Genomic DNA, 26,201 nt, shown 5'->3' with positions numbered 1-26,201 from the left:
ACCGGGAGCCCGTCGATACAGGAGAGATCTCGGTGGGAAACTATATATTTTTTCTATTCTGTTCAGATGATTAATATTAGCGCTTCAAAGCCTCAATTATAATGTTTCTAAATAGAATAATTACTGATGTAACAACAAAGTGAACTGATCAAAGACAAAACACCTGAAAGGTCACTGCAGGGGTTAATAGGATATGAAGATTGGCAGTGAGTTTACGTGAAGACAGATGGAAACTATACTACAAACCACCACTAGAGGTCCCCAGAGGAAGGAGATGAGGCTGATGGATTCAGTCCTCATTGTGAATGCAGTAAATGCTTCTGAGGCTTCATCCAGACCGGATGATATTTGTGATAACTTTTAGATCTAAAACATTTCCAGGCGCTTCCAGTTTTTCAAATCTGTTAGATTAATGGACTGGTACCTGTTTACTTGGAGGGATATAAGTGGAATCTCATGTGTTAGGCACAATAGTGTGAGGCAATCTGCTTCATCAGTTCTCTTATGTTCATTTCATCCCAAAAGCAAAGAACTACACAGCTCAGAAACATAAAGGGAACACTCAAATAACACAATGTAACTCCAAATCAGCATTTTTTGCAATTCTAACCACTGTCACTTTAAGCATTAATAACTCTGAGATGCTTTTACCTTTCATTCTGATTCCGAGATTGGTTTTACATGACATATTCTACTTTAACAAGGTGTTTAACAAGAATAGCAGCAAAGTGGAGGAGAAAAATCAAAGTCTGCATTTTTTACACTAAAATGTTCTTGTAGACCCATATTTTATTTTTTATTTTTACAAGGGGTAAAAGAAGAAAAAGTCCCCCAAAATTTGTAACCCAATTTCTCTCGAGCAAGATAATACATCATATGTGGATGTAAAGTGCTCTGTGGGTGCACTAGAGGGCTCAGAAGAGAAGGAACAACAATGGTATTTTAAAGAGCAAATTTTGCTGAAATGGTGTTTTGGGGGCATATCACATTTAGGAAGCCCCCATGGTGCCAGAGCAGCCAAAAACACCCCACATGGGATACTATTTTGAAAACTACACCCCTCATGGAACATAACAAAAGGGTACAGTGAGCCTTAACACCCCACAGGTGTTTGACAGCTTTGCGTGGAAGTTGGACGTGAAAATGAAAAATGTAAATTTTTTTACTAAAATGCTTGTTACCCCAAATTTTGGTGGTAATAGGTTAAAATGTCCCCCAAAATCTGAAACTTCATTTCTCTCGAGTAAGGAAATATATTATATGAGGATGAAAGTGATCTGAGGGTGCACTAGAGGGCTCAGAAGGGAAGGAGCAACATTGGGCTTTTGGAAAGCAAATTTTGCTTAAATGGTTTGTGGGGGCATGTTTCATTTAGGAAGCCCCCATGGTGCCGGAAAAGCGAAAAAAAAAAAAAAAAAAAACACATGGCATACTATTTGGAAAACTACACCACTCAAGGAACATAAAAAAGGGGTACAGTGAGCATTTACACCCCACTGGCGTTTGACAGATCTTTGTAACAGTGGGCTGTCCAAATGAAAAATTACATTCTTCATTTTCACGGACCACTGTTCCAAAAATCTGTCAGACACCTGTGGGGTGTAAATGCTCACTAAACTCCTTGTTACGTTCCATTAGTGGGAGGTTACATGTGGGTGTTTATTTGTTTGCGTTTATTTCCGAACCACTGTAACCAGCAGCCACCCCTGTGCAAATCACCAGTTTAGGCCTCAAATGCACATAGTGCACTCTCACTCATGAGCCTTGTTGTGCGCCCGCAGAGCATTTTTCGCCCACATATGAGGTATAAAAAAATAATAAAAATACACTAACATGCTGGTGTAGACCCCAACTTTACATTTTCATAAGGGGTAAAAGGAGAAAAAGCCACCAAAAATTTGTAGTGCAATTTTGCTGAAATAGATTTTGGTGGCCATGTCGTATTTAGGAAGCCCCCATGGTGCCAGAACACCAAAAAACACCCCACATGGCATACTATTTTGGAAACTACACCCCTCAAGAAACGTAACAGGGGGTACAGTAAGCCTTAACACCCCACAGGTGTTTGACAAATTTTCAATAAAGTTGGACGTGAAAATGAAAAAAAATATATTTTTTTACCTAAAATGCTGATGTTACCCCAAATTTTTTATTTTCACAAGGGGTAATAGGTGAAAATATCCCCCAAAATTTGAAACGCCATTACTCTCAAGTAAGGAAATATATTAAACGTGGATGTAAAGTGATCTGCGGGTGCACTAGAGGTCTCAGAATGGACGGATGGACATTGGGCTTTTGGAAAGCAAATTTTGCTGAAATGGTTTTTGGGGTCATGTCTCATTTAGGAAGCCCCCATGGTGCCTGAACAGTGAAAAACACCCCACATGGCACACCATTTGGGAAACTTAATCTCTCAAGGAACATAACAAGGGGTACAGTGAGCCTTAACAACCCACAAGTGTTTGACGTTGGACGTTAAAATGAAAAATGTAATTCTTTTTACTAAAATGCTTATGTCACCCCAAATTTTTCATTTTCATAAGGGGTAATAGGTTAAAATGTCCCCCAAAACCCCATTTCTCTCGAGTAAGGAAATTCCTCAAGTGATCTGCGGGTGCACTAGAGGGCTCAGAAAGGAAGGAGCAACAATGGGCTTATGAAAAGCGAATTTTGCTGAAATGGTTTTTGGGGGGCATGTTTCATTTAGGAAGCCCCCATGGTGCCAGAACAGCGAGAAGCACCCCACATGGCATACTATTTGGAAAACTACACCCCTCAAGGAACATAAAAAAAGGGGTACAGTGAGCATTTACATCACACTGGCATTTGACAGATCTTTGTAACAGTGGGCTTTGTAACAGTGGGCTGTCATTTTCACGGACCACTGTTCCAAAAATCTGTCAGACACCTGTGGGGTGTAAATGCTCACTAAACTCCTTGTTACGTTCCATAAGTGGGGAAGTTTCTGAAATGGGGTCACATGTGGGTGTTTATTTGTTTGCGTTTATTTCAGAACCGCTGTAATCAGCAGCCACCCCTGTGCAAATCACCAGTTTAGGCCTCAAATGCACATAGTGCACTCTCACTCCTGAGCCTTGTTGTGCGCCCCCAGATGGGGGTATTTCCATACTTGGGAGAAAGTGTGTTACAAATTTTGGGGTTCTTTGTTTCCATTGATCTTTTATGAAAATTAAAAGTATGGGGCAACACCAGCATGTTGGTGTAAAAAAAAAAAAAAAAAAAAATTACACTTCTTTCAGAAGATATGGAGGCTTTGGGAGGATTATGATGATTCTCTGAATAACCACTGATGCGCCATGGCCATGCAATATTCTCTCTTTATTTTATATTCTTTCTTTTATTTTTAATTTTAATTTTTTATTTCATAATTATTTCTCTTTTAATTTTACTTTCTTTCCCTTTCTCTCCTCCTCCTTCATCTCGACAGTGTTTCTCCTTTATATATAAGGTTGCAAATTTTGCTTTATATATTGTATACTCACTGTACATATGTCGTATTTTTCTTCTGTATTAAAATACAAAATTCTTTAAATAAACAGTTATACAAAAAAAAAAAAAAAAAATTACATTAACATGCTGGTGTAGACCCCAACTTTACATTTTCATAAGGGGTAAAATGAGAAAAAGCCACCAAAAATTTGTAGCGCAATTTCTCCCGAGTACGGAAATACCGCATATGTGGCCCTAAACTGTTGCCTTGAAATACGTCAGGGCTCCGAAGTGAGAGAGCGCCATGTGCATTTGAGGCCTAAATTAGGGATTTTCATAGAGGTGGACCTGGATGCAAGCATTACACTTGCTTCCTCCACCAAAAATACTGTATGTCAGTTTTCCCCAAACAGGGTGCCTCCAGCTGTTGCAAAGCTCCCAACATTCCTGAACAGTCAATGGCTGTCGGGCAATACCGGGAGTTGTTATTATGCAACAGCTCTAGGTTCCGTTTTGGAAAATCTGACTTAAAAGATGTTTTTTTTATTTTTTTATTTGGGGGGGGGGGGGGCACAGTGTAAGGGTGTAGAGTATATGTAGTGTTTTACTCTTTATTTTGGGTTAGTGAAGTGTAGTGTTTTACAGTGTGTTTCTCTCAAACTTTTAGCGGGAAACTTGCTGTAAACCCCCGCCCGTGTTAATGTACCCTGTACATTAATGTTGGGGAGGGGTTGGGGGGGGAAACTACATGCCACTGACTGATTGACAATCAATTTCACATGCTGTTGTGCAAATGGAACAGACAACAGATGGACATTGTAGGTAATTAGCAAGATGCCCCCAGTAAAGAAGTGGTTCTGCAGGTGGTGACCACAGACCACTTCTAAGTTACTATGGTTCCTGGCTGATGTTTTGGTCAGCCAGGAAGCATAGGAACCACTCTAGTGGTAGTGTGGTGAGCCACAATAAATGGCAGGACCACGGGGTGTAGTGGTGTAAGTGGATGGTATTAACCCCAGGGGCAAGGTGTTATTAACCCCTAATGTTCGTTACGCCAGAGTGTCTATTTATTTATTTATTTATTTATTTATTTTTTTTTTTTTTTTTTTGGGGGGGGGTATCGGGAACCACCCAAATGATATCTCCACTATCCCAATGGCTAGGCAGTGAAATGAGAGTGCACAACCGGGTTATGGTTTAATGGAGGCTTTACTGAGGTCAGACAGTTGTTATAGTCTCTACAGCTCGGCCAGAATCCCAGAGAGTTGGCCAGGAACAAGGAAGGACCCAGCAGCTTGCTGGCACTAATTATACTTGTAACAGACTGTAGATTCTTGACTAGACTGTAGGTATTAGGTGTTAGGAATAGTGTTAGGGATTGAGATTAGGGGGTTATGATTAGTTTTTAGGATCAGTGTTAGGGATTAGGATTAGGGGCTAGGATTAGGGGGCTAGGATTAGAGTTTAGGATTAGGGTTTAGGATTAGAGTTTAGGATTAGTGTTAGGGGTTAGGATTAGGGATAGGATTAGGATTAGGGGTCAGAATAAGGATTAAGGATAGGATTAGGATTAGAGGTTATGGAGTGAGACGGCTGTACAGCAGAAAAGTGTGTCCCTGTGCAGAGGGTAATATTCCACTACAGACACACAATTTTCTTCATTACATTACCTTATATGACCACAGTGGTTATCAATGTATGGGATACTGATCAATGTGATCTGCTTTATAGTAGATGGGTACTTCACATAATGGAGGAAATTATTTATTGACTAATATGGTCTATATGATCAATATGATGTACTTGACTATGCCATGAAGAAGGATCCATATCCTGAATACAGGATTGTATATAATATCTATTATTTACACCTCTATATGACCTATGTCAGTGATGGCGAACCTATGGGACGCGTGCCATAGGTGGCACGCCAAGCCCCCTCTGTGGGCACGCAGCCATAGTTTGCCAGGCAGGGTAAACCGGGAAATCCCTGTGTCCCGAAAGATCTTTTCGGACACAAAGATGTCCCTGATTACCTTTCTCCGGCCCCGCGTTAACTTTAAAAATGCAGGGGCCGCAGGGAGGTAGTGCATGCGTGCGCCCATAGGAACGAAGGAGCGAAGCATCTAGGAGGATGACGCGCGCTGGCCAACATGGTAATTTACCAGCTACACTTCAGCTTCGGCGCTCCGACCACCACTCCTCCGGTCCCGGGACCTACTGCTATGGTCTATTAAGATTAGGTCATGACCCCTGACCAGAGGAGCGATGGATGGAGCACTGTGAGGCCGTACACAGACATACAGCCTCCAGCCATACACTATATATGGCTGAAGGTTGTATGTCTGTGGGGGAACTATACTGCACCTAATGTGGGAGGACTGCAACCTAATATGGGGGAACTACAACCTAATGTGGGAGAACTACAACAACCTAATGTGGGGGAACTATACTGCCTACCTAATGTGGGGGAACTACAACCTAATGTGAGGGAGCATACTGCCTACCTATTGTGGGGGAACATACTGCCTACCTATTGTGGGGGAACATACTGCCTACCTAAGTTGTTTTTTCTAAACCTAAACCTCAGTATTCTGATTTAATTGCTGTGCTGGCACTTTGAGGGGAAAAAAAAAAGTTGGTGTTTATTACGGTTTGGGCACTCGGGCTCAAAACGGTTTGCCATCACTGACCTATGTGATGAATATGATCTATTTGGTATGTGATCTATATGATGCAGGGGTGGCGGTTGTACTGTCTTCTCAGTGGCATCTGGCACAGGAGGTTACATGTTCCATGCTGCTGGCAGACTTGTTGTCTTAGGGGTGATGACGGATCCTACTGCACTGAATACTCTCTCTGATTCTACCCTTGAGGGTGGATAAAATATCCCTGGTTGTTGTCAGGTTTCTTCCAGTGTTAAAATGCACACTAAGGTATCGGAACACACAATGGCTTTTTCCAAGTGTTTCCAAAAATTAAATAACCTATAATAGACTGACACAAGAAAGTGTCCACAAAATGCTTTATTATTTACAAAAAGGATTACATACAGCAACAGAGAGCCCTCCCATTTTAAAATGGCCCACCCCTAAAAAACACCAACCCCAAAAACACAAGATAGGGTGCACATATTGGAATATTCCCAGAGACAACTATCAACCAACAGTGTCACATCTCCCTCATAGTGCACGCTATTATGCCATATGATTTACAAACAGTATTAGTTACCGGTTATTGACATGCTGAGGACTCAGAGAGTACACCCCACCACCACCTCAATACGTGTTTTGAATCTTTGTCAAGAAGTGGGGTGGGTGCAACTGCCTGCCCTGAAGAAGTATTCCACTGCTAGACATCTTATCCCCTATCCCAGTAGCAGGACCTCCGTGATCTCCCGCAACACCCGACTTTCTAAACAAATGCAGGGTTCCTGGGGCAGTTGTGGTTATGTCATGGTCATGCCGCACCCCTTCCATTCATATCTATGGGAGGGGGCGTGTCTGCTAACACGTCCCCTCCCATAGACATGAATAGAGTGGGTGTGATGTGATGTCACAAGGGGGCGTGGTCATTATGTCACAATCACGGCCTCCATGTTCTTGATATCTAAGAAAAACTTGCTGCACTATTACTCTACACCACTAGAGGGATCCCTGGATTAACATGATACATATCATATTATGCCATTATATCATATTATAAGGAACATGGGGTGGGGGGATTTATCAAGTTATTTGGATTTTCTTTTTGTTTCCTTTTGTAGCAAGTTGCCAGGCGCAGTCACTTTTTGTGCTTTTATTGTGTGACAAACCGAATAGCTCAGAAACCAGAGTCTTTTCTAAAAGTCACAAATTTTGAGGGCAAAGTTCTTTGAAAAGTCAAAAACCTAAGTAAACCTGGACCACACTTTGGTAACTATTGCGCAAATGAAATATCTTCCAGTAACTCCTTTTTTTTAACACCTTGCGCCAAAAAACACTGCTGAAAAATCAGTCTACACAAATAACTTTCCACAACACGAATTCATTAATATCCCACATTAGAGATGAGCGAACTTACAGTAAATTCGATTTGTCACAAACTTCTCGGCTCGGCAGTTGATGTCTTTTCCTGCATAAATTAGTTCAGCATTCAGGTGCTCCCGTGGGCTGGAAAAGGTGGATACAGTCCTAGGAGACTCTTTCCTAGGACTGTATCCACCTTTTCCAGCCCACCGGAGCACTGGAAAGCTGAACTAATTTATGCAGGAAAAGTCAGCAACCGCCGAGCTGAGAAGTTTGTGACAAATCAAATTTACTGTAAGTTCGCTCATCTCTATCCCCCATGATATCCACCTTTTACATGGATCATACAATTTATAAATATTTACAACCATAATAATTAATCAATGTATTAATGATCAATAACTAGTGGATGCATCAATAGTGAACAATTAAATAATTTAATTCATAATTAGATTTTATGGGTATTAATGTAATTATGGATTAAATTAAAAAACTAAACAAAACACTATAAATCCACAGCTCCTGCCCCACAACTCCAACAAGGAGATCACATAATTCAGGATCTGGGAGATGGAAAATCTGTAACTCCACATCCTAATATACAAACTCTTCTATATTACATCACTTTATTATTATGTTTTGTTATATCAAGCACAATGCAGATGTATTTATTTGTTCCTGATCATCTTACAGACTCTTACAATAACAGCACAACAATTTCAGCTGCTCTTATATCTGGTATAGAATAAGCAGGGGGTGTAAGTCTTAGTCAACATCCATAGTTGTATCTATTTGTATCTCTGTAACTTGTGTCAGCACCTGGGAAATATTACTTGTTACAATTTGGTAACATGTAAAGAGTATAATACAAAGCTCTCACCACCAGGTGTCGCTATTGTAACACAATGTATCTGATCTGTATAAACTGTAACTGTAAGGATTTATACTGCTGTGATAAATAGACGATCTCTATGGATAGATGTGATTTAAGGAAGTTATTGATTTACCCAAATTTGGAGGTACATTTAACTCTTTCGTTAACTGGTTGTACACATGGTGTTATCCATCCTGAGAATTGATGGGTTTATTTGTTTTTATGGTATTAACACGTGGGATCAGGCTCTCGGACGATTATTCTCGGTCACTCTCATTGCACATATCGGGGCTCCATATAATGTCGTACAATGTGTGCAGAGTCTTGGTGCCCGGGGGTGAGCAGTCCTGTAGACCTGGTAATGCTGCCCGAGTGATCGATCCATTCACAAGATTTGTTCTGCCATCTGCTGCTCCCCGCACACACATTATACACCTGACAGATTATTGTGCTGCTATTGATCCTCTCCCATGTGTGTAACATACAGCTCACACACCTGCCCGATCACCATTCCCGCTCGGTACAATGACGACTGCTCTTCTCTAGAATGTTGGGGAGAATCGCGGTAAGAAAAAAAAACTGATTATTTAGAATCGGAAAAATGCAGCAAACGTTTTGGAATGGGCGGGAAATTCAAAACCTTCTTGTCTCGTGTTCAGCCAATCAACGGAAAGGGGGGAGGGTCAGGAATGTAAATGTGGTTAAAAGAAACGCCCCCCGGATGATGTCATCTTTGTTCCAGTTTTCTTTCAGGTCCACCCATGTGCCATATAAGCCGGACTCGGCCGCACTCAGTATCTTGCAGTCTACTCGCTACATAGAGAAGATGTCTGGACGCGGTAAAGGAGGGAAAGGTCTCGGTAAGGGCGGAGCCAAGCGGCACAGGAAGGTGCTCCGGGATAACATCCAGGGCATCACCAAGCCTGCCATCCGCCGTCTAGCTCGCAGGGGAGGTGTGAAGCGCATCTCCGGCCTCATCTATGAAGAGACTCGCGGTGTCCTGAAAGTCTTCCTGGAAAACGTCATCCGTGACGCCGTCACCTACACCGAGCACGCCAAGAGGAAGACCGTCACCGCCATGGACGTGGTGTACGCCCTCAAGCGACAGGGCCGCACTCTCTACGGCTTCGGAGGTTAATTCTGCTTCTACTCGGCTCCATCACATCAACCCAAAGGCTCTTCTCAGAGCCGCCCACATGTTCTATGGAAAGGCTACAATTCCTTGTGTCTTCTCTACTGAGAGGTTGTGTGATCGGTGTTTTGCTCTTGTGGTTGCGGTGTTTGTTTTTCCCTGTCCTGCCATAATCGCTGCACCTGATCAGTCTATCGGTATTTCCCTCCTATCTGCTCCGGGGGATCTCCTCTGAATGTTCTGACTACTGCCCTCATCTTCCTCCGTGATTATAGTTACTGTTACAATCTACATTCATCTTCTCCAGATTACATTACTTCCCTCCCCACCATATCACTCATTACCTCCCTAAAGAGTCCGTGTTATAGAACATGCAAATCTCCTGATAATATCCCGGTAAGACCCTTCTATATCCCGCTATCCGGACAAATGAGCCTTCACTCTATATAACACCTGTATGTTAATGGCGCTGTTCACACCCAAGCAAATTGCGCATATATATATATATATATATATATATATTCCGCCTGTTCTCATAAGCAGGATCCCGGGATTGTTCTTTGCAGTTAACCCTCTCGGTGCTGAGTTCAGTTACTATAGTGATGTAGATCGTGTCCTCTGCATTGCCCCTGTGTGATCGGTGCTGCTGGCTTCAGTCTCCCGACACCTGTGACCGTAAGTGGTGCATAGAGGACGCTAAAGGGTTAAATCTAGGCGGAGTTATAGACCCGAATGTTCGCTCATTGGTTGATCACCGTAGTTGACTATTTTGAAATTCCCGCTCTTCTTCTGATCGTTTCTCCCTTTGTCTCGTCCTCTTCCCTGTACACGTGACTACATTCCTCTGGTTTCTGTAAATAGGATGAAAAAGGCGGCGGAGGGGAAACTGTTGGGGCCGATCAGGGGGATTCTAGTGAGGCGGAGAGGAGAGAGGACACTATGTCCGGGGCTGACATCACAATGGTGGGTGTATACGGGGTCTTCCCTGCAGAGTATATAGAGGAGCCGCGTCCCTGTCCTATTCCAGACCTGATACCGATCACATCCTGCACCCTCCCCCAGCAGCCTGACTCCCTTCACCTGAAAAGGAGGCGGCAGGGAAATTATTTTTTATACATTATTTTATTGTTCTATGTATTAAATTACTGGAAAAGATCGCCCAGTGTGAACACTGACCGTGCGGTTGTTTTACAATCTATTTTACCTGTCAGCGATCACCGTGTATTTAGACCTGATAAAGTCTTAGTGGGGGAGAGATTCCCGGGCCCGTCATTGATAAAACCCTTCCCGATCTGGCTATAACGCGTGTCCGTGTGAATATAGCGTTAACTATAGAAAAGCTTTGGATGAATCTTCTGAAAGTAAAATTAAAATATGATTTAAAAAAAATCAAGATGGAACATTAAAACTAATACCAATAAAACGAGGAAAGAGGCAAAAAATAAAACATTTATCATGAAGCATAAAAGTTATCACAGGGCTACTAGTATTATTGGTTACAATAGATAATCTAAACCACTGAAATGCGTCTGGTTACCCCCATCTATGTGACCAGACAACTGGAAAATCATTTTTATTTGCGCAAAAAACAAGCGCTAGATTGTGACAACTTTCAATCATCATTAACTCTTTAGCGAGGACTCTACTCCAGTATTATCACTGGGAACATCCAGACCGCACCTGGACACCACTGATCTCTCCCCTTCAGGCTTCCATGCACGGCCGGTTTATTCACAAGCTGAGACCGAGACAGCGGGAGGGTGATCGGTGTATGAGTGGGAGCGGTGTGCGGTTCTCTACACCAGACTTTCTTATAATTCATGACTATAAATAATTTCCAAAGATTATAACCAACGGCAGCTGTGCGAGCATTGCGCATAGGATTAGGATCTTTATTGGTGACATACACGAGAATGAGGGGGATCTCTCCATTGTTATCGGGTCTGGAGGAAGCGGGAAATTCAAACCCTGAACATCCTGTGATCAGCCAATGTGTGAGTGTGGAAAGGGGCATTAATAAATGAACATTGGCCCATCGGGATTTATATAGAATTAATGCTGCCTATGAGCGGAGAAATACTCTGATACTGTGGTGTCCTTCCTGCTGTGTAGAGTCGGGCTCTACCGATCCCCGGCGATACCGATCAATAGATTCCCCGGTCAGTAAATTAGGATTTATAGATTGTGCAGACTACATATTATAGCGTTACCGCAACAATTCACTCCAGTAAGGCTGTGTGATCGATCAGGACCGCGGAGATTATAGAAGAAATAATCGGGGAATCTGGTGGAGGAGATACTGATCACAAGACAGATCAGGCAATGGGTTAACTTCGGAGAACTCTACAGCGCCCCCCGCTCCACCACAGGAGAATATACATCCTGCAGTCAGTGAGAACCGCAGCAGTCGCTCTGATCTCACCCGATCCCGGAGCAGAATATATATAGTATCAATAGACTGTACTGACAGAATAGCGGCCACATATACAGAAGAGAATACGGGGAATACAGACAGGAGAAGCCCCAGCTCTATTATAGACAATGTGGCGGCTCTTAGAAGAGCCTTTGGGGTGATAGCAGGAGGCGGAGCAGGTTACTTGGCGCTGGTGTACTTGGTGACGGCCTTGGTGCCCTCGGACACGGCGTGCTTGGCCAGCTCTCCAGGCAGCAGCAGGCGCACGGCGGTCTGGATCTCCCGGGAGGTGATGGTGGAGCGCTTGTTGTAGTGAGCCAGGCGGGAGGCTTCCCCTGCGATGCGCTCGAAGATATCGTTGACAAAGGAGTTCATGATGCCCATGGCCTTGGAGGAGATGCCGGTGTCAGGATGGACCTGCTTGAGCACCTTGTACACGTAGATGGCATAGCTTTCCTTCCTGGTCTTCCTCCGCTTCTTGCCGTCCTTCTTCTGAGTCTTGGTCACGGCTTTCTTGGAGCCCTTCTTGGGGGCTGGTGCAGACTTGGCGGGATCAGGCATGATGATCACTCACAATCCTTCTTCACTAGAACAGAGAGAATAATGATGCTTCCTCCTCCCACCGCAGCCGTATTTATATGCAGCCCATGCAAATAAGAAATGCTGTCTGCTCACTGTTCTACTGGAGGAGCAAGTCATGTGACCTGTGGGAGCGTCTTAAGCCCCGCCCAGGGCAGTTCATTGGTGTTTCTTCAAGTCTCGTCACCATTGGCAGGATTCAAATCTACCCAATCACGGGAGCCGAAGGGCGGAGCAGAAACATATAAAAGGCAGCAGAAAGAATATCTCAGTTACATCACAGAGAGACTTCTCTTGAGTTTTTATGTTTGTTTCAGCAATAATTATGTCTGGACGCGGCAAACAAGGAGGGAAGGTTCGGGCTAAGGCCAAGACCCGCTCATCCCGGGCAGGACTCCAGTTCCCCGTCGGTCGTGTTCACAGACTTCTCCGCAAAGGGAACTATGCCGAGAGGGTGGGCGCCGGTGCTCCGGTCTACCTGGCCGCTGTGCTGGAGTATTTAACCGCTGAGATCCTGGAATTGGCCGGTAATGCCGCCCGGGACAACAAGAAGACCCGCATCATCCCCCGTCACCTGCAGCTGGCCGTGCGCAATGACGAGGAGCTGAACAAGCTGCTGGGTGGGGTGACCATCGCCCAGGGAGGCGTCCTGCCCAACATCCAGGCCGTGCTGCTGCCCAAGAAGACCGAGAGCAGCAAAGCGGCCAAGAGCAAGTGATCACCGCTTATCCCAGATCATCCCGAACACCAAAGGCTCTTCTAAGAGCCACCACATTGTCTCCTACAGAGCTGGCGCCGCTGATCTCGGGTGTGATAGGGATCTGGGCTGTTATAGGGATTAAACAACATCCGGCACATTTTATCTAGTATAGGACACCGTGTGGGTTGTGCAGAATGTAGTTTGTATTGGAAGGGTTAAGTCTCGAAATGAATACGTTTTCTCACGATGTAGTTTACGGATCCTCCACAATAGACGGGACCGCAGTGTAGAGATGGCGCCCCCTATACTGTAGCCTCCTGTGTAATGGAAGCTCCTGAACACATCGGATCTCCAGCCGCATTACACAGCGCGGCCTCCATCCAGCCGATCAGGGGTCAGCGCTTCTCCATCGTTGGTTACATAAAGATCCCGGCACTCGCTGTATACAGTGACCGGGAATAATCGCCCCAGAGCCGGCCGGAGATCAGCCAATAAGTGCTCGGTATCCGGCTATAGAACTGTTATTTTCCCGCTCATTCTACAGTTATCGCTGTAGAATGAGAATAATGAATAAATACAAATATAAATGACACAAATATAATTAAGAATAAAACGAGGAAAGTTGTAGTAAACTAGATAGTCTCAGCTGGGTCTCTCGGAGAACAATAACATTGATCATGAAACATAATAGTCATCTCAGAGCCCTTTAGATACTAGTATTATTGTTAAAATAGATAGTAATCACATAAAATAGTTAACCCATTATTGCACTAGTAAAACAGACAGATCGGTGAAGTGAAGGAAAGGCTGAGCTGTTATAAAAAGTAACAATCCCGTTAGATGTAACGAATGAGACACTAGAAACACTTTGTTACTAAGAAAATGTCTCAATATTAATTCCAATAAAGAAACATAAAACACCATTTGAATAGTTTTGGTTGGACACAATGTATGATATCGCACTGTGTGTATGCTACCAATGAAATTGTGAGTCCTATGCGCAATATTCGTAAATTATAGTCCTGAATTAATAGTAAAAGGCCGGTGTACGCTCACCCTCCTGCTGTCTCGGCTCAGCTTGTGAATAAATCGGCCGTGCATGGAAGCCTGAAGGGGAGAGATCGGTGGGGTCTATTTTAACCAATAACATTAATAACCACAGGGTCCTGAGATTACTTTTATGCTTCATAATAAATGGTATATATATATATATATATTTTATTCCCTGTAACTTTCCTCTTTTTATTCGAATTTAATTGTTCCTTTTGCTCCATTCTTTTCCCTTCCATTATTAGTATCCCATTCTCTATCCCTTCCCTCCCAGGAGGCTGAGATTCTCGGACACTTATTCGGATAGAGAACACCGGAGGTCTAGGAGATGATTTACTATTAATAGATTAGTCCTGAGCTTTTTTCTATTAGCGCTATATTCACACGGACACGCGTTATATTCACATCGGGGAGGATTTTTATCAATGACGGGCCCGGGAATCTCTCCCCCCCACTAAGACTTCATCAGGTCTAAATACACGGTGATCGCTGACAGGATTTGGTAGAACAGAGCATGTGACTTAATCGGCCAATCCCCGTTCAATGTGGAATATATGTAAAGATCTAGCCGACTTACAAATGTCAGAACAATTCTGTATAGAAGAAGGGATTTGGCGGCCTCTCTAGTCCCTTTCCTGACTGTGTGTAGGAAGGAAAGCTGCTGACCTCTAGATGCCCTTGTCTGATTGGATGTGCAGCGGAATAAAATGGATTGTAAAACAACCGCACGATCAGGGTTCACACTGGGCGATCTCTTGCAGCTGAGTGACATAATATCGGAATTTAGTACATTAAATAACAACAAAATGACAATGTATAAAATACAGGATAGCTTTCCCCGCCGCATTCTCAGCAGTGTCGGGCTGCAGGATGTGATCGGTATCAGGTCTGGAATAGGACAGGGACGCGGCTCCTCTATATACTCTGCAGGGAAGACCCCGTATACACCCACCATTGTGATGTCAGCCCCGGACATAGTGTCCTCTCTCCTCTCCGCCTCACTAGAATCCCCCTGATCGGCCCCAGCAGTTTCCCCTCCGCCGCCTTTTTCTTCCTATTTACAGAAACAAGAGGAATGTAGTCACGTGTACAGGGAAGAGGACGAGACAAAGGGAGAAACGATCAGAAGAAGAGCGGGAATTTCAAAATGGTCAACTGCAGTGATCAACCAATGAGCGAACATTCGGGTCTATAACTCCGCCTAGAGTTAACCCTTTAGTGTCCTCTATGCATCAATTAGTCACAAGTGTCGGGAGACTGAAGCCAGCAGCACCGATCACACAGGGACATTACACTGCGGAGGTCACGATTTACATCACTATAGTAACTGAATATAATTCAGTACTGAGGGGGTTCACTGCAGAGAACAATCCCGGGATCCTGCTTATGAGAACAGGCGGAGTATAGGAGCAGAACAATGGAGAGGATAAGGAATCAGCTCGTTCTATAGATAATTTGGTGGCTCTGATAAGAGCCTTTGTGTTGTATGCGGGTCCCGATTAGATCTAAGCTCTCTCCCCACGGATCCTGCGGGCCAGCTGGATGTCTTTGGGCATGATGGTGACCCTCTTGGCGTGGATGGCGCACAGATTGGTGTCCTCAAAGAGTCCCACCAGGTAAGCCTCGCTGGCCTCCTGCAGGGCCATGACCGCCGAGCTTTGGAAGCGAAGATCAGTCTTGAAGTCCTGGGCGATCTCTCTTACCAGGCGCTGGAAGGGGAGCTTCCGGATCAGCAGCTCGGTGGACTTCTGGTAGCGGCGGATCTCACGGAGAGCCACTGTACCTGGACGGTAGCGGTGAGGCTTCTTCACCCCACCAGTGGCGGGAGCGCTCTTCCTGGCGGCCTTAGTAGCCAGCTGCTTGCGGGGAGCTTTCCCTCCGGTGGATTTACGAGCGGTCTGCTTGGTCCTGGCCATGATCCTCTGTATACGTACACAGCGGAGAAGTGATGGAGAACGAGCGCGGAGCAGAACATTTATTCTCCTCGTCTTGTCCCCATTGGTTCATGTAAACCCCACCCCTGCATCCCATTGGCTGATTCTTACAACCAATGAGCCCGCCAAAATACGTGTGACGTCAGCAATTGTTCTTTGTTAGAAAGAGGCAGGACCCATCCTCGCCCTATTCGAGCCTTCCCTGCGGATGGACGTAACTCCCGATAATAGCGCCCTCCCCCGTGTCCCCTCAGACATGACGCGGTACCGCATTTCGGGTGTTCACACTGATTGCCTGCCGCTCCCCTATATTCAGACACTATTCGGGACTGCATGACTTTAAATAGTAATAAAACTAAGCAGCAAACTAACCCTCGGGATGGGGGAAATAATATGTGCACAACCTATTACCCAAAGGGTTACATTTATCCCCAAATATCTGGTAAATCAATAATTTCCATAATCCCGTTTATCCTTAGGGCGTCTATCACAGCAGTGTAAATCCTTATAGTTTATACATAGGATCTACAATGTGTTACAATAGTGACACCTGGTGGAGAGATTTATAATCTTTTTGTTGCCGATTTGTAACAATAATTATATTTCCCCCAAGCGCTGACCCTACAAGTGTTACAGCGGCAGAAAGATACAATGGTTGGTTACAGAACAGACTCAGCTGAGTGTTCATAAGGGGATCTAGAACTAGTAAAGGCAGATGTATTGGGATTGATAAAATATAATAAAGTGATGATAATATAGAAGGGATTTATATCACTGTATTATATCCTTTATGTATCCCGGGGGTTACACGGGCGGGCATTGATCGTACAGCTCTGTCTGGAGGAGGTGGTGGCTCTGAAAAGAGCCTTTGTGGGATAAGTACAGGACGAGTCTCCCGATTATTTCTTAGCCGCGCTCTTCTTGGCTTTAGTCACCTTCTTAGCCGGGCTCTTGGCAGCTTTGGGTTTGGCCGCCTTCTTAGCCGGGCTCTTGGTCACCTTCTTGGGAGCAGCCTTCGGCTTCTTGGGGCTCTTGGCCGCTGCAGGCTTCTTGGCTTTCTTCGGACTCTTGGCCGCTGCAGGCTTCTTGGCTTTCTTCGGGCTCTTGGCCGCGCTCGGAGCCTTCTTTGGCTTCTTAGGGGATTTGGTCGCTTTCTTAGCTGCTGCAGGCTTCTTGGCCGCAGCCGCCGGCTTCTTCTTGGCCGCCTTGTCCTTAGTCTCCAGCTGGTTCTTGTTGATCTTGAAGGATCCGGAGGCGCCGCTGCCTTTCACCTGGAGCAGGGTTCCCTTGGTCACCAGCCCCTTGATGGCCAGCTTCAGGCGGCTGTTGTTCTTGTCTACATCGTATCCTCCGGCAGCCAGAGCCTTCTTCAGGGCGGCCAGAGACACCCCACTGCGCTCCTTAGAGGCGGACACGGCTTTAACGAGCAGCTCGGACACGCTGGGACCGGAGGGTTTGTGGCTTTTCTTGGCGGCTGATTTCTTCGGCTGCTTCTTGGATTTTGCGGCCGGTTCGGCGGGAGGAGCAGCGGCTGGTGCGGTTTCTGCCATCTTATAAATCACAACTACAGAAATATCGTGAAGGATAAATGCTGAGACCGGAGCTGCTGGCGCCTCTTATATGTACAGCGGCTGCGCAATGATTGGCTGCTGAGATGTCACCGTCCGGAGCTGCTATTGGCTGACACAGAGAACAGGCCCCGCCCCAACCCGTCTGGACCCGGCCGAAGTTCCGCTACAACCTTGTGCTTCCCTGCCCGGGATAAAATATCTTTACCGGCTAGAACCGGACAGGAGAGCTCCCCTTCTCCGTGTCTTCCTCCTCCCTAACATCCCCCCTAACGGTTTATACCCGTCATTATCGGAGGTGCCGGGGAGGAGCCGGGAGGAGGCCCCGGGATCTCCGCCACAGTCTTCCCGATCTGCACATCACTGTGTATCCGGGAATATAAATCTGCTGCTGGGGATCGTTCCTTCTATTCCCGGCACCGGTCACCATCACACGGATCTTTACTACAACATCTACCGTCCAGGAAGCTGATTGCACGATGCGGAGACGGCCTGGAGCTGCTGAGAGCCCCGGAGGGTAACACAGGCGGCGCCTCCGCTCACTGCCAGCTCCCTGTCCGGATATATAGATATAATACGGACAACGTGTCCATTTACTGACCCGGAGATGATGGGGGGAGTTGTCTACAAGTAGATGTGATGACTGTTCTCTCCTTCATCTTCCTTACAGCTGCCCGACCCATAACACCCGCAGATGTCTCCTCATGTCTGCAGAGAGCACTTGGCCCGGGTGCGGGGGGGAGGAGGAGGATTTGGACATAGAGCTGGGGCTCCTACCCCCTGGGGATATTCTCTCACATCCCGGCTGTGCCGGAGGTCAGGGGGAAGGGGATACAGATTCTCCATGATGGGGAATTATGTGATCTCCCTGTTGTTATTCTTTGTAATCTCCAACGTGTTTTGAAGCCACCGGGCAGGAGCTGTCACAGCTGATCCGGCGTCGGGGAGTGTTCGGGCCGGGAACTGAGGAAGGAGATGCCGCAGTTAAAAGATATAACCCGGTCCCCGACTGAAGCTCTGGAAGTAGAAGTGGTCGGGTCGGAGGATCGTGTCCGGGCTGCTTAGCGGTGAGAAAGGAGACAGTGATAGCGGGAACCGGCGAGGACAGAGCGGAGGGAGCGGAGAGCAGTGACGGGGTCAGAGGGGCTGAAGATGGAAGGAGAAGAACAAAGAAGTCAGAATCCTGATCCAGATACAAGAGACTCCGTATTCTCTGTAGGATCCTTCCCCCTCACAGAATGTCTTCTATCCCCAGATCCCTCGTCTGTTAAGTGATGACCCCGAGGATCCTATTGTGATTTCTCTCACAGATTATCTCCATTACAGGACCTGCTTGTACATTACCAGGATGACATCGGGGATTCTTATATTGGTTGTATATATGGTCCTGATAACAGAGAACATTATACCTAGGAGAGAAAGCCCTATCCCGGCCGCTGCACTGATACTTCCATGTCATATTTGTATTCCACACAACAATTGTATGAAGCCAGTCCGCCTGCTGAATCCCAGCTCCTGTGCTCGGGAAAGGTGGAGAGCCGCACAGCAAGCATCAGACTGCCGACATCCAAGAGGAACTCCAGCCGGGCGGACAATAAAACTCTTCTTCTTTATTATCTTCTAATTAATAATGTAATAAAATATTATGTTTACCTCATACAATGCACGGAATGATAATGTATCATATTAATATAAATGGTTTATATAGATAACAATGTGAATTCATACAAATGTAACAGGCTTAGTCCACAAACTAGACTCAACCCTACAGGTTCGGAACGGGATATAACACGGTATAAGTATAACCATAAATCCTCCTGTCTCTGATAGAATGATGTCATTTCTACTTCCAATGTAAATGTGCAGAGGGACCGATGACGTCACGGCCCATGTACATTAGGGACATGTCACCTACTGTGTTACAGAATGTCCGTGTCATGTATTGTATAGATGACACCAGACCCACAGCCCATCCACAACGGGGTAACATTATAAAGTAATAAATTATTTGTTTTGTGCAGTCTCTCCAGGACCAACACATCTTATTCACTCTTTATGATGGACTCCTGTCTGTTAGTTTCCACGTTGATACATTAGTTATTTATTCATTTGTTTATTCTTATTAATACATTGTTGTTACATTGTATACTTTTGTAATTCCCCTTCCTGCTCTCAACGAGACTTCTCAGGAGAATTAGGGGTTAATGAGCAGAGACTGTAATAGAGTAATACTTTTTTATTTTTATATACACAGGTTGTCATTGAATACAACTATTGGTGATCGGGACTAAACCGCGTAGATTCCATTCCTACCACAAGTGCAGAGACCTGCCCAGTATTATCATAAGGTGTCTGAACAGTAGGTCCCAGTTCACACATGAGATCGCGGCTGCACTGTCATCTCTTGCCAGGTTTCCCCGGTCAGGGGCCGGAGGTCTCTGATAGAATTTCCCTTCCTTGGAAAAGATTCATCCTGAGCTTTTCTGTTATTAGCGCTATATTCACAAGGACAAGCGTTATATCCAGATCTGCTAGATAGGATAAGGTCACATTCAAGTATTTGTTTAGAGAAGCCGAAGACTTTGTCAGTGACGGGAATCTCCTCCCCGGTATACAGGCTCCGATACATGTATCTCTATGGGGTTTATTTGGTTAACCTTCTGTTTAATGCAAATTAGAATCGAATCCTTAATTGAATTACTAGGTAACCGCGTAATAACAGGAAACCACAGAATTGTCGGGAACCTGATAATCACCAATGTAATTGCTGTTAATTGACACAAGATGTCGCTGTTGTACAATGAATGGAATAAAGAACTAGAACTGTGCGGCGAGTAGATGGCGCTATATTTATTAAAACAGTATAAATCCTTACAGTTACAGTTTATACAGATCAGATACATTGTGTTACAATAGTGACACCTGCTGGTGAGAGATTTGTATTCTAATCTTTACATGTTACCAAAGTGTAACGTCGAATATTTATATTTTCTCAGGTTCTAATTGAGACACAAATAGATACAACGATAGATGGTGACTAAGACTTGTAATAACAACACAACAAGTTCAGCTGCTCTTATATCTGGTATAGGATAATCAGGGTTGGAAGAGTCTAGAATATATACATACATCTGCATTGTGCTTGATATAACAAAACATAATAATAAAGTGATGTAATATAGAAGAGCTTGTATATTAGGATGTGGAGTTACAGATTTCCAGTCTCCAAGGTGATGAATTATGTGATCTCCTTGTTGGAGCTGCGGGGCAGGAGCTGTCACCTCTGATCGGGCTCCGGGGAGTGTTCGGGCCGCCAGGAGAGAAGAGAGATGCCGCAATATAATCCGGGGAGAAAGAGGAGAAAGGGGAAAGTGATAGAGAGAACGGGGATAAAGTCACCATTATACTTATATATGACATGTCTAATAGACGTGTTGGGCGCATACATTCGCAATGCGAATATTTATCTTGAATATTTGCATTTTTCTTTTTTTTGTCATATCACAGTGATCATCCCTCCCTGCTTCAAGCTTATGGTTTAAACAAGGCTCCAATACTCGTTACAGTGTCAGACATTCACATATGGGCCTATGAGACTGATCATGTTTGCTGAAGATCACGCGATATTGTGCATGTTAATTTTATGGCGCATAGTAAAAAAAAAAGGCCGCAAATTGTACGAATATTTGTCAATATATTAGCGAAATATCGCGAATTCTAATGTGGCCTATTCCGCTCAATGTCTATGAGAGAAAATGCCATATATCGGCCTCTATTCCGGACACTGTTTGGGGCCGTGTACCCCTCATTCCCCCGAGGAGTCCGGGGAATATTGGTCTTTATATAGGAAAGTGTTTTATTTCTTTTCTGTTTAGTTTTTTCTTCCAGTATCAGCTGGAGGACTATGAACCCTGCGCTGCTGTTAGTTATCGGGGTGAAAGGTCACAGGAGGATTGTGTCCTCTATGGAAAGGGTTCAGGTCTTTTATTAGGACAGATTTTGTTACGTTCATTGTTCTTGTTAAGATCCTGATAGATGGGGAATTATTTATCATATATTGGGGGTACAGTCCACATAAAACATAGGCCGCTCTTTTTCTGTAATTTCTTATAGATAGAAACTGACGTGAATTCCTCCGGTCTGACCCCAGATCACGTGGGGTTATACATTTTTAGTGGCGGCTGCAACACTGGGAAACCCTGATCCACACCCGCGGGTCCTTAGGAGATCTTCAGGTAGGTTACACTTTTATCCCCAGAATAACTTGGAGCATTGATCAGAATATTGGATTAATTTGTCTATGAAGTTGCGACTTTTTGCTCAGGGAATAGTATAATTTAATGCGGAAGATTTTTTTTAGCCCGTATCACAAACCTAAAACTAATAATCATAAATCTAGAATATATAATAGTTATTCTGAAATAAGAAGTATAAATGACTGTTATCATTTAGTTTAAAGCTCCATAGGGTCTTCTTGTCTCTTATACAGAATGGGCAGCAGGAGGCCGCGGCTGTAACACAATGACCTGTCCCTACTGCACAAGTCATATGGGAGATATCTGTTGTATTATTGTCATTTTTTTTTTAAATAATACATTATTAATTTATTATATATATCTGCAAGAGATCGCCCAGTGTGAACCCTGATCTTGCGGTTGTTTTACAATCCATTTTATTCCGCTGCACATCCAATCAGACAAGGGCATCTAGAGGTCAGCAGCTTTCCTTCCTACACACAGTCAAGAAAGGGACTAGAGAGGCCGCCGAATTCCTTCTTCTATACAGAATTGTTCTGCCATTTGTAAGTCGGCTAGATCTTTACATATATTCCACATTGAACGGGGATTGGCCGATTAAGTCACATGCTCTGTTATAACAAATCCAATAATTCTTCCCCATAACTGTCAATCTCAATCACCAATTAGAATGGTTTCTATAATTGAGCAGAGATCTAATTGCTTATTAAGATTGACAGTTAGAGGAAAGTATCTGTCTATTGGCCAGAACCGAGCATGTGACATCATCATGTGACTTCATCATCCAATTCCCATTCAGTGTGGAATATTTAAACCTCTGCTAGTATTAAAAAAAAAGGCAGAATAATTTTGTATAGCACCTCTGTGTAATGTAATTAAAAATAATATAATTTAATAATAAATAGTATTAAAAAATCACATATGTATATAAAAGAAATCAAGGACGCAGTTGGTCATTGGTGTCCCTGGGGGCCCCATGTGCTGAAACTCTGCAGGCGGCTGCCCTCAGTTCACATTTTGTCAGCAGTAGTCATAAGCTGTTCTATTCACTGACAGCAGTAGTCATAAGTAGTTCTATTCACTGACAGCAGTAGTCATAAGCTGTTCTAATCACCGACAGCAGTAGTCATAAGCTGTTCTATTCACTGACAGCAGTAGTCATAAGTAGTTCTATTCACTGACAGCAGTAGTCATAAGCTGTTCTATTCACTGACAGCAGTAGTCATAAGCTGTTCTATTCACTGACAGCAGTAGTCATAAGTAGTTCTATTCACTGACAGCAGTAGTCATCAGCAGTTCTATTCACTGACAACAGTAGTCATAAGCAGTTCTATTCACTGACAGCAGTAGTCATAAGCTGTTCTATTCACTGACAGCAGTAGTCATAAGATGTTCTATTCACTGACAACAGTAGTCATAAGCAGTTCTATTCACTGACAGCAGTAGACATAAGCTGTTCTATTCACTGACAACAGTAGTCATAAGCAGTTCTATTCACTGACACCAGAAGTCATAAGCTGTTCTATTCACTGACAACAGTAGTCATAAGCAGTTCTATTCACTGACAGCAATAGTCATAAGCTGTTCTATTCACTGACAGCAGTATTCATAAGCAGTTCTATTCACTGACAGCAGTAGTCATAAGCTGTTCTATTCACTGACAGCAGTAGTCATAAGCTGTTCTATTCACAGACAGCAGTAGTCATAAGCTGTTCTATTCACTGACAGTAGTAGTCATAAGCTGTTCTATTCACTGACAGCAGTAGTCATAAGTTGTTCTATTCACTGACAGCAGTAGTCATAAGTATTTCTATTCACTGACAGCTTTTTTTTTTTATACAGTTTGTCATTACACTAAATGTAACTACTGATGATCAGGACTGAACAGTGTAGAACCATCACCACCGCCTGTGCAGAGGCCAGTATATATCATCTCAGGTGTATAATACATCTCTATAATGTGGAATATATGACCCCAGTAGTGCACATGAATCCCCTGTGTCATACGGGTAATGTACAAGCAGTTCATATAATGGAGATATTATGTGAGTTACAAATTACAATAGGATCCTGGAGACCATCAGTTATTAGAATAGGGATCCGGAGATAGAATAGGGACACTGTTATCGCTGAGGATGATGGGGATGATTGTCAACTACATTACAGTCTGGACAATTGAGATGTTCAGTCCTTGAGAAAGGCGCAAATAATCGACGTAACCTGTGACAGCAGTAATTACATCTGTAACGACGTTCAGCACCAAAGTAGTTAACAGCACCTCCACCAACTGTTCTGGGACCACATGGTCGGGGCAGGAGGCACTAGGACCCAGCGCTCTGCAGGGAAGACCTCACCCCTGGGCGCTGTCCAGTAATATCAGTGACCCTCGTATTCTACAGCCAAAGGAGACAAATCTGGGGACAAGTTCTGCTTCACTGCGACTCGGCTTCTACGGACTAAAGTGCATAGAACAGTTCTGATGTAGACAATATATACAGTATAAAGCGGCTGCACTGATAGAATATCAGCCACAAATATAACAAGGATAATTCTAGCAGATAGAAGCCCCAGCTCTATTATAGACAATGTGGCGGCTCTTAGAAGAGCCTTTGGGGTGACAGCAGGAGGCGGAGCAGGTTACTTGGCGCTGGTGTTCTCTGCAGTTAACCCCCTCAGTACTGAATTATATTCAGTTACTATAGTGATGTAAATCGTGTGATCCGCAGTGTAATGCGCCTGTGTGATCGGTGCTGCTGGCTTCAGTCTCCCGACACCTGTGACTGTAATTGATGCATAGAGGACACTAAAGGGTTAACTCTAGGCGGAGGGGAAACTGTTGGGGCCGATCAGGGGGATTCTAGTGAGGCGGAGAGGAGAGAGGACACTATGTCCGGGGCTGACCTCACAATGGTGGGTGTATACGGGGTCTTCCCTGCAGAGTATATAGAGGAGCCGCGTCCCTGTCCTATTCCAGACCTGATACCGATCACATCCTGCAGCCCGACACTGCTGAGAATGCGGCGGGGAAAGCTATCCTGTATTTTATACATTGTCATTTTGTTGTTATTTAATGTACTAAATTCCGATATTATGTCACTCAGCTGCAAGAGATCGCCCAGTGTGAACCCTGATCGTGCGGTTGTTTTACAATCCATTTTAACTGTCAGCGATCACCGTGTATTTAGACCTGATGAAGTCTTAGTGGGGGGAGAGATTCCCGGGCCCGTCATTGATAAAAATCCTCCCCGATGTGAATATAACGCTTGTCCGTGTGAATATAGCGCTAATAGAAAAGCTCAGGACTAATCTATTAATAGTAAATCATCTCCTAGACCTCCGGTGTTCTCTATCCGAATAAGTGTCCGAGAATCTCAGCCTCCTGGGAGGGAAGGGATAGAGAATGGGATACTAATAATGGAAGGGAAAAGAATGGAGCAAAAGGAACAATTAAATTCGAATAAAAAGGAAAGTTACAGGGATATATATATATATATATATATATATATATATATATATATATATATATATATATATATATATACCATTTTTATTATGAAGCATAAAAGTAATCTCAGGACCCTGTGGTTACTAATGTTATTGGTTAAAATAGACCCCACCGATCTCTCCCCTTCAGGCTTCCATGCGCGGCCGATTTATTCACAAGCTGAGCCGAGACAGCAGGAGGGTGAGCGTACACCGGCCTTTTACTATTAATTCAGGACTATAATTTACGAATATTGCGCATAGGACTCACAATTTCATTGGTAGCATACACACAGTGCGATATCATACATTGTGTCCAACCAAAACTATTCAAATGGTGTTTTATGTTTCTTTATTGGAATTAATATTGAGACATTTTCTTAGTAACAAAGTGTTTCTAGTGTCTCATTCGTTACATCTAACGGGATTGTTACTTTTTATAACAGCTCAGCCTTTCCTTCACTTCACCGATCTGTCTGTTTTACTAGTGCAATAATGGGTTAACTATTTTATGTGATTACTATCTATTTTAACAATAATACTAGTATCTAAAGGGCTCTGAGATGACTATTATGTTTCATGATCAATGTTATTGTTCTCCGAGAGACCCAGCTAAGACTATCTAGTTTACTACAACTTTCCTCGTTTTATTCTTAATTATATTTGTGTCATTTATATTTTTATTTATTCATTATTCTCATTCTACAGCGATAATTGTAGAATGAGCGGGAAAATAACAGTTCTATAGCCGGATA

General features: G+C 44.0%; 4 protein-coding genes across 4 annotated transcripts in view; 2 read left to right on the top strand and 2 right to left on the bottom strand.

The window, feature by feature from the left end:
- The window catches only part of LOC130339797 (uncharacterized), an 81,960-nt gene that overhangs the window by 43,808 nt on the left and 11,951 nt on the right, over positions 1 to 26,201 (bottom strand). Inside the window, exons 2-3 of the mRNA XM_056554091.1 lie at positions 15,793 to 16,164; positions 8,840 to 8,868 (exon numbers count right to left, since the gene is read on the bottom strand). Coding sequence (XP_056410066.1) covers positions 8,840 to 8,868; positions 15,793 to 16,164 — 401 coding nt within the window. The remainder of the gene's footprint in view (positions 1 to 8,839; positions 8,869 to 15,792; positions 16,165 to 26,201) is intronic.
- On the top strand, positions 7,774 to 9,469 carry LOC130339780 (histone H4-like). The gene has a single exon (XM_056554076.1). The coding sequence runs from the start codon at positions 8,933 to 8,935 to the stop codon at positions 9,467 to 9,469; it is 537 nt and encodes a 178-aa protein (XP_056410051.1). The 5' UTR covers positions 7,774 to 8,932.
- LOC130339788 (histone H2A type 1) lies at positions 12,781 to 13,286 on the top strand. Its single transcript, XM_056554083.1, has one exon. The coding sequence runs from the start codon at positions 12,781 to 12,783 to the stop codon at positions 13,171 to 13,173; it is 393 nt and encodes a 130-aa protein (XP_056410058.1). The 3' UTR covers positions 13,174 to 13,286.
- On the bottom strand, positions 17,039 to 17,711 carry LOC130339778 (histone H1B-like). Its single transcript, XM_056554074.1, has one exon. It carries the CDS (start codon positions 17,687 to 17,689, stop codon positions 17,039 to 17,041), a length of 651 nt encoding a protein of 216 aa, XP_056410049.1. The 5' UTR covers positions 17,690 to 17,711.

This window comes from Hyla sarda, unplaced genomic scaffold, assembly GCF_029499605.1.
Source record: "Hyla sarda isolate aHylSar1 unplaced genomic scaffold, aHylSar1.hap1 scaffold_552, whole genome shotgun sequence".
NCBI classification, from domain to species: Eukaryota; Metazoa; Chordata; class Amphibia; order Anura; family Hylidae; genus Hyla; species Hyla sarda.
This window is presented reverse-complemented; position numbering and strand designations above follow the sequence as displayed.

Coding starts and splice junctions, on each gene's coding strand:
- LOC130339780 (XM_056554076.1), top strand. CDS start 8,933: ATGCAGCAAACGTTTTGGAATGGGCGGGAAATTCAAAACCTTCTTGTC.
- LOC130339788 (XM_056554083.1), top strand. CDS start 12,781: ATGTCTGGACGCGGCAAACAAGGAGGGAAGGTTCGGGCTAAGGCCAAG.
- LOC130339778 (XM_056554074.1), bottom strand. CDS start 17,689: ATGGCAGAAACCGCACCAGCCGCTGCTCCTCCCGCCGAACCGGCCGCA.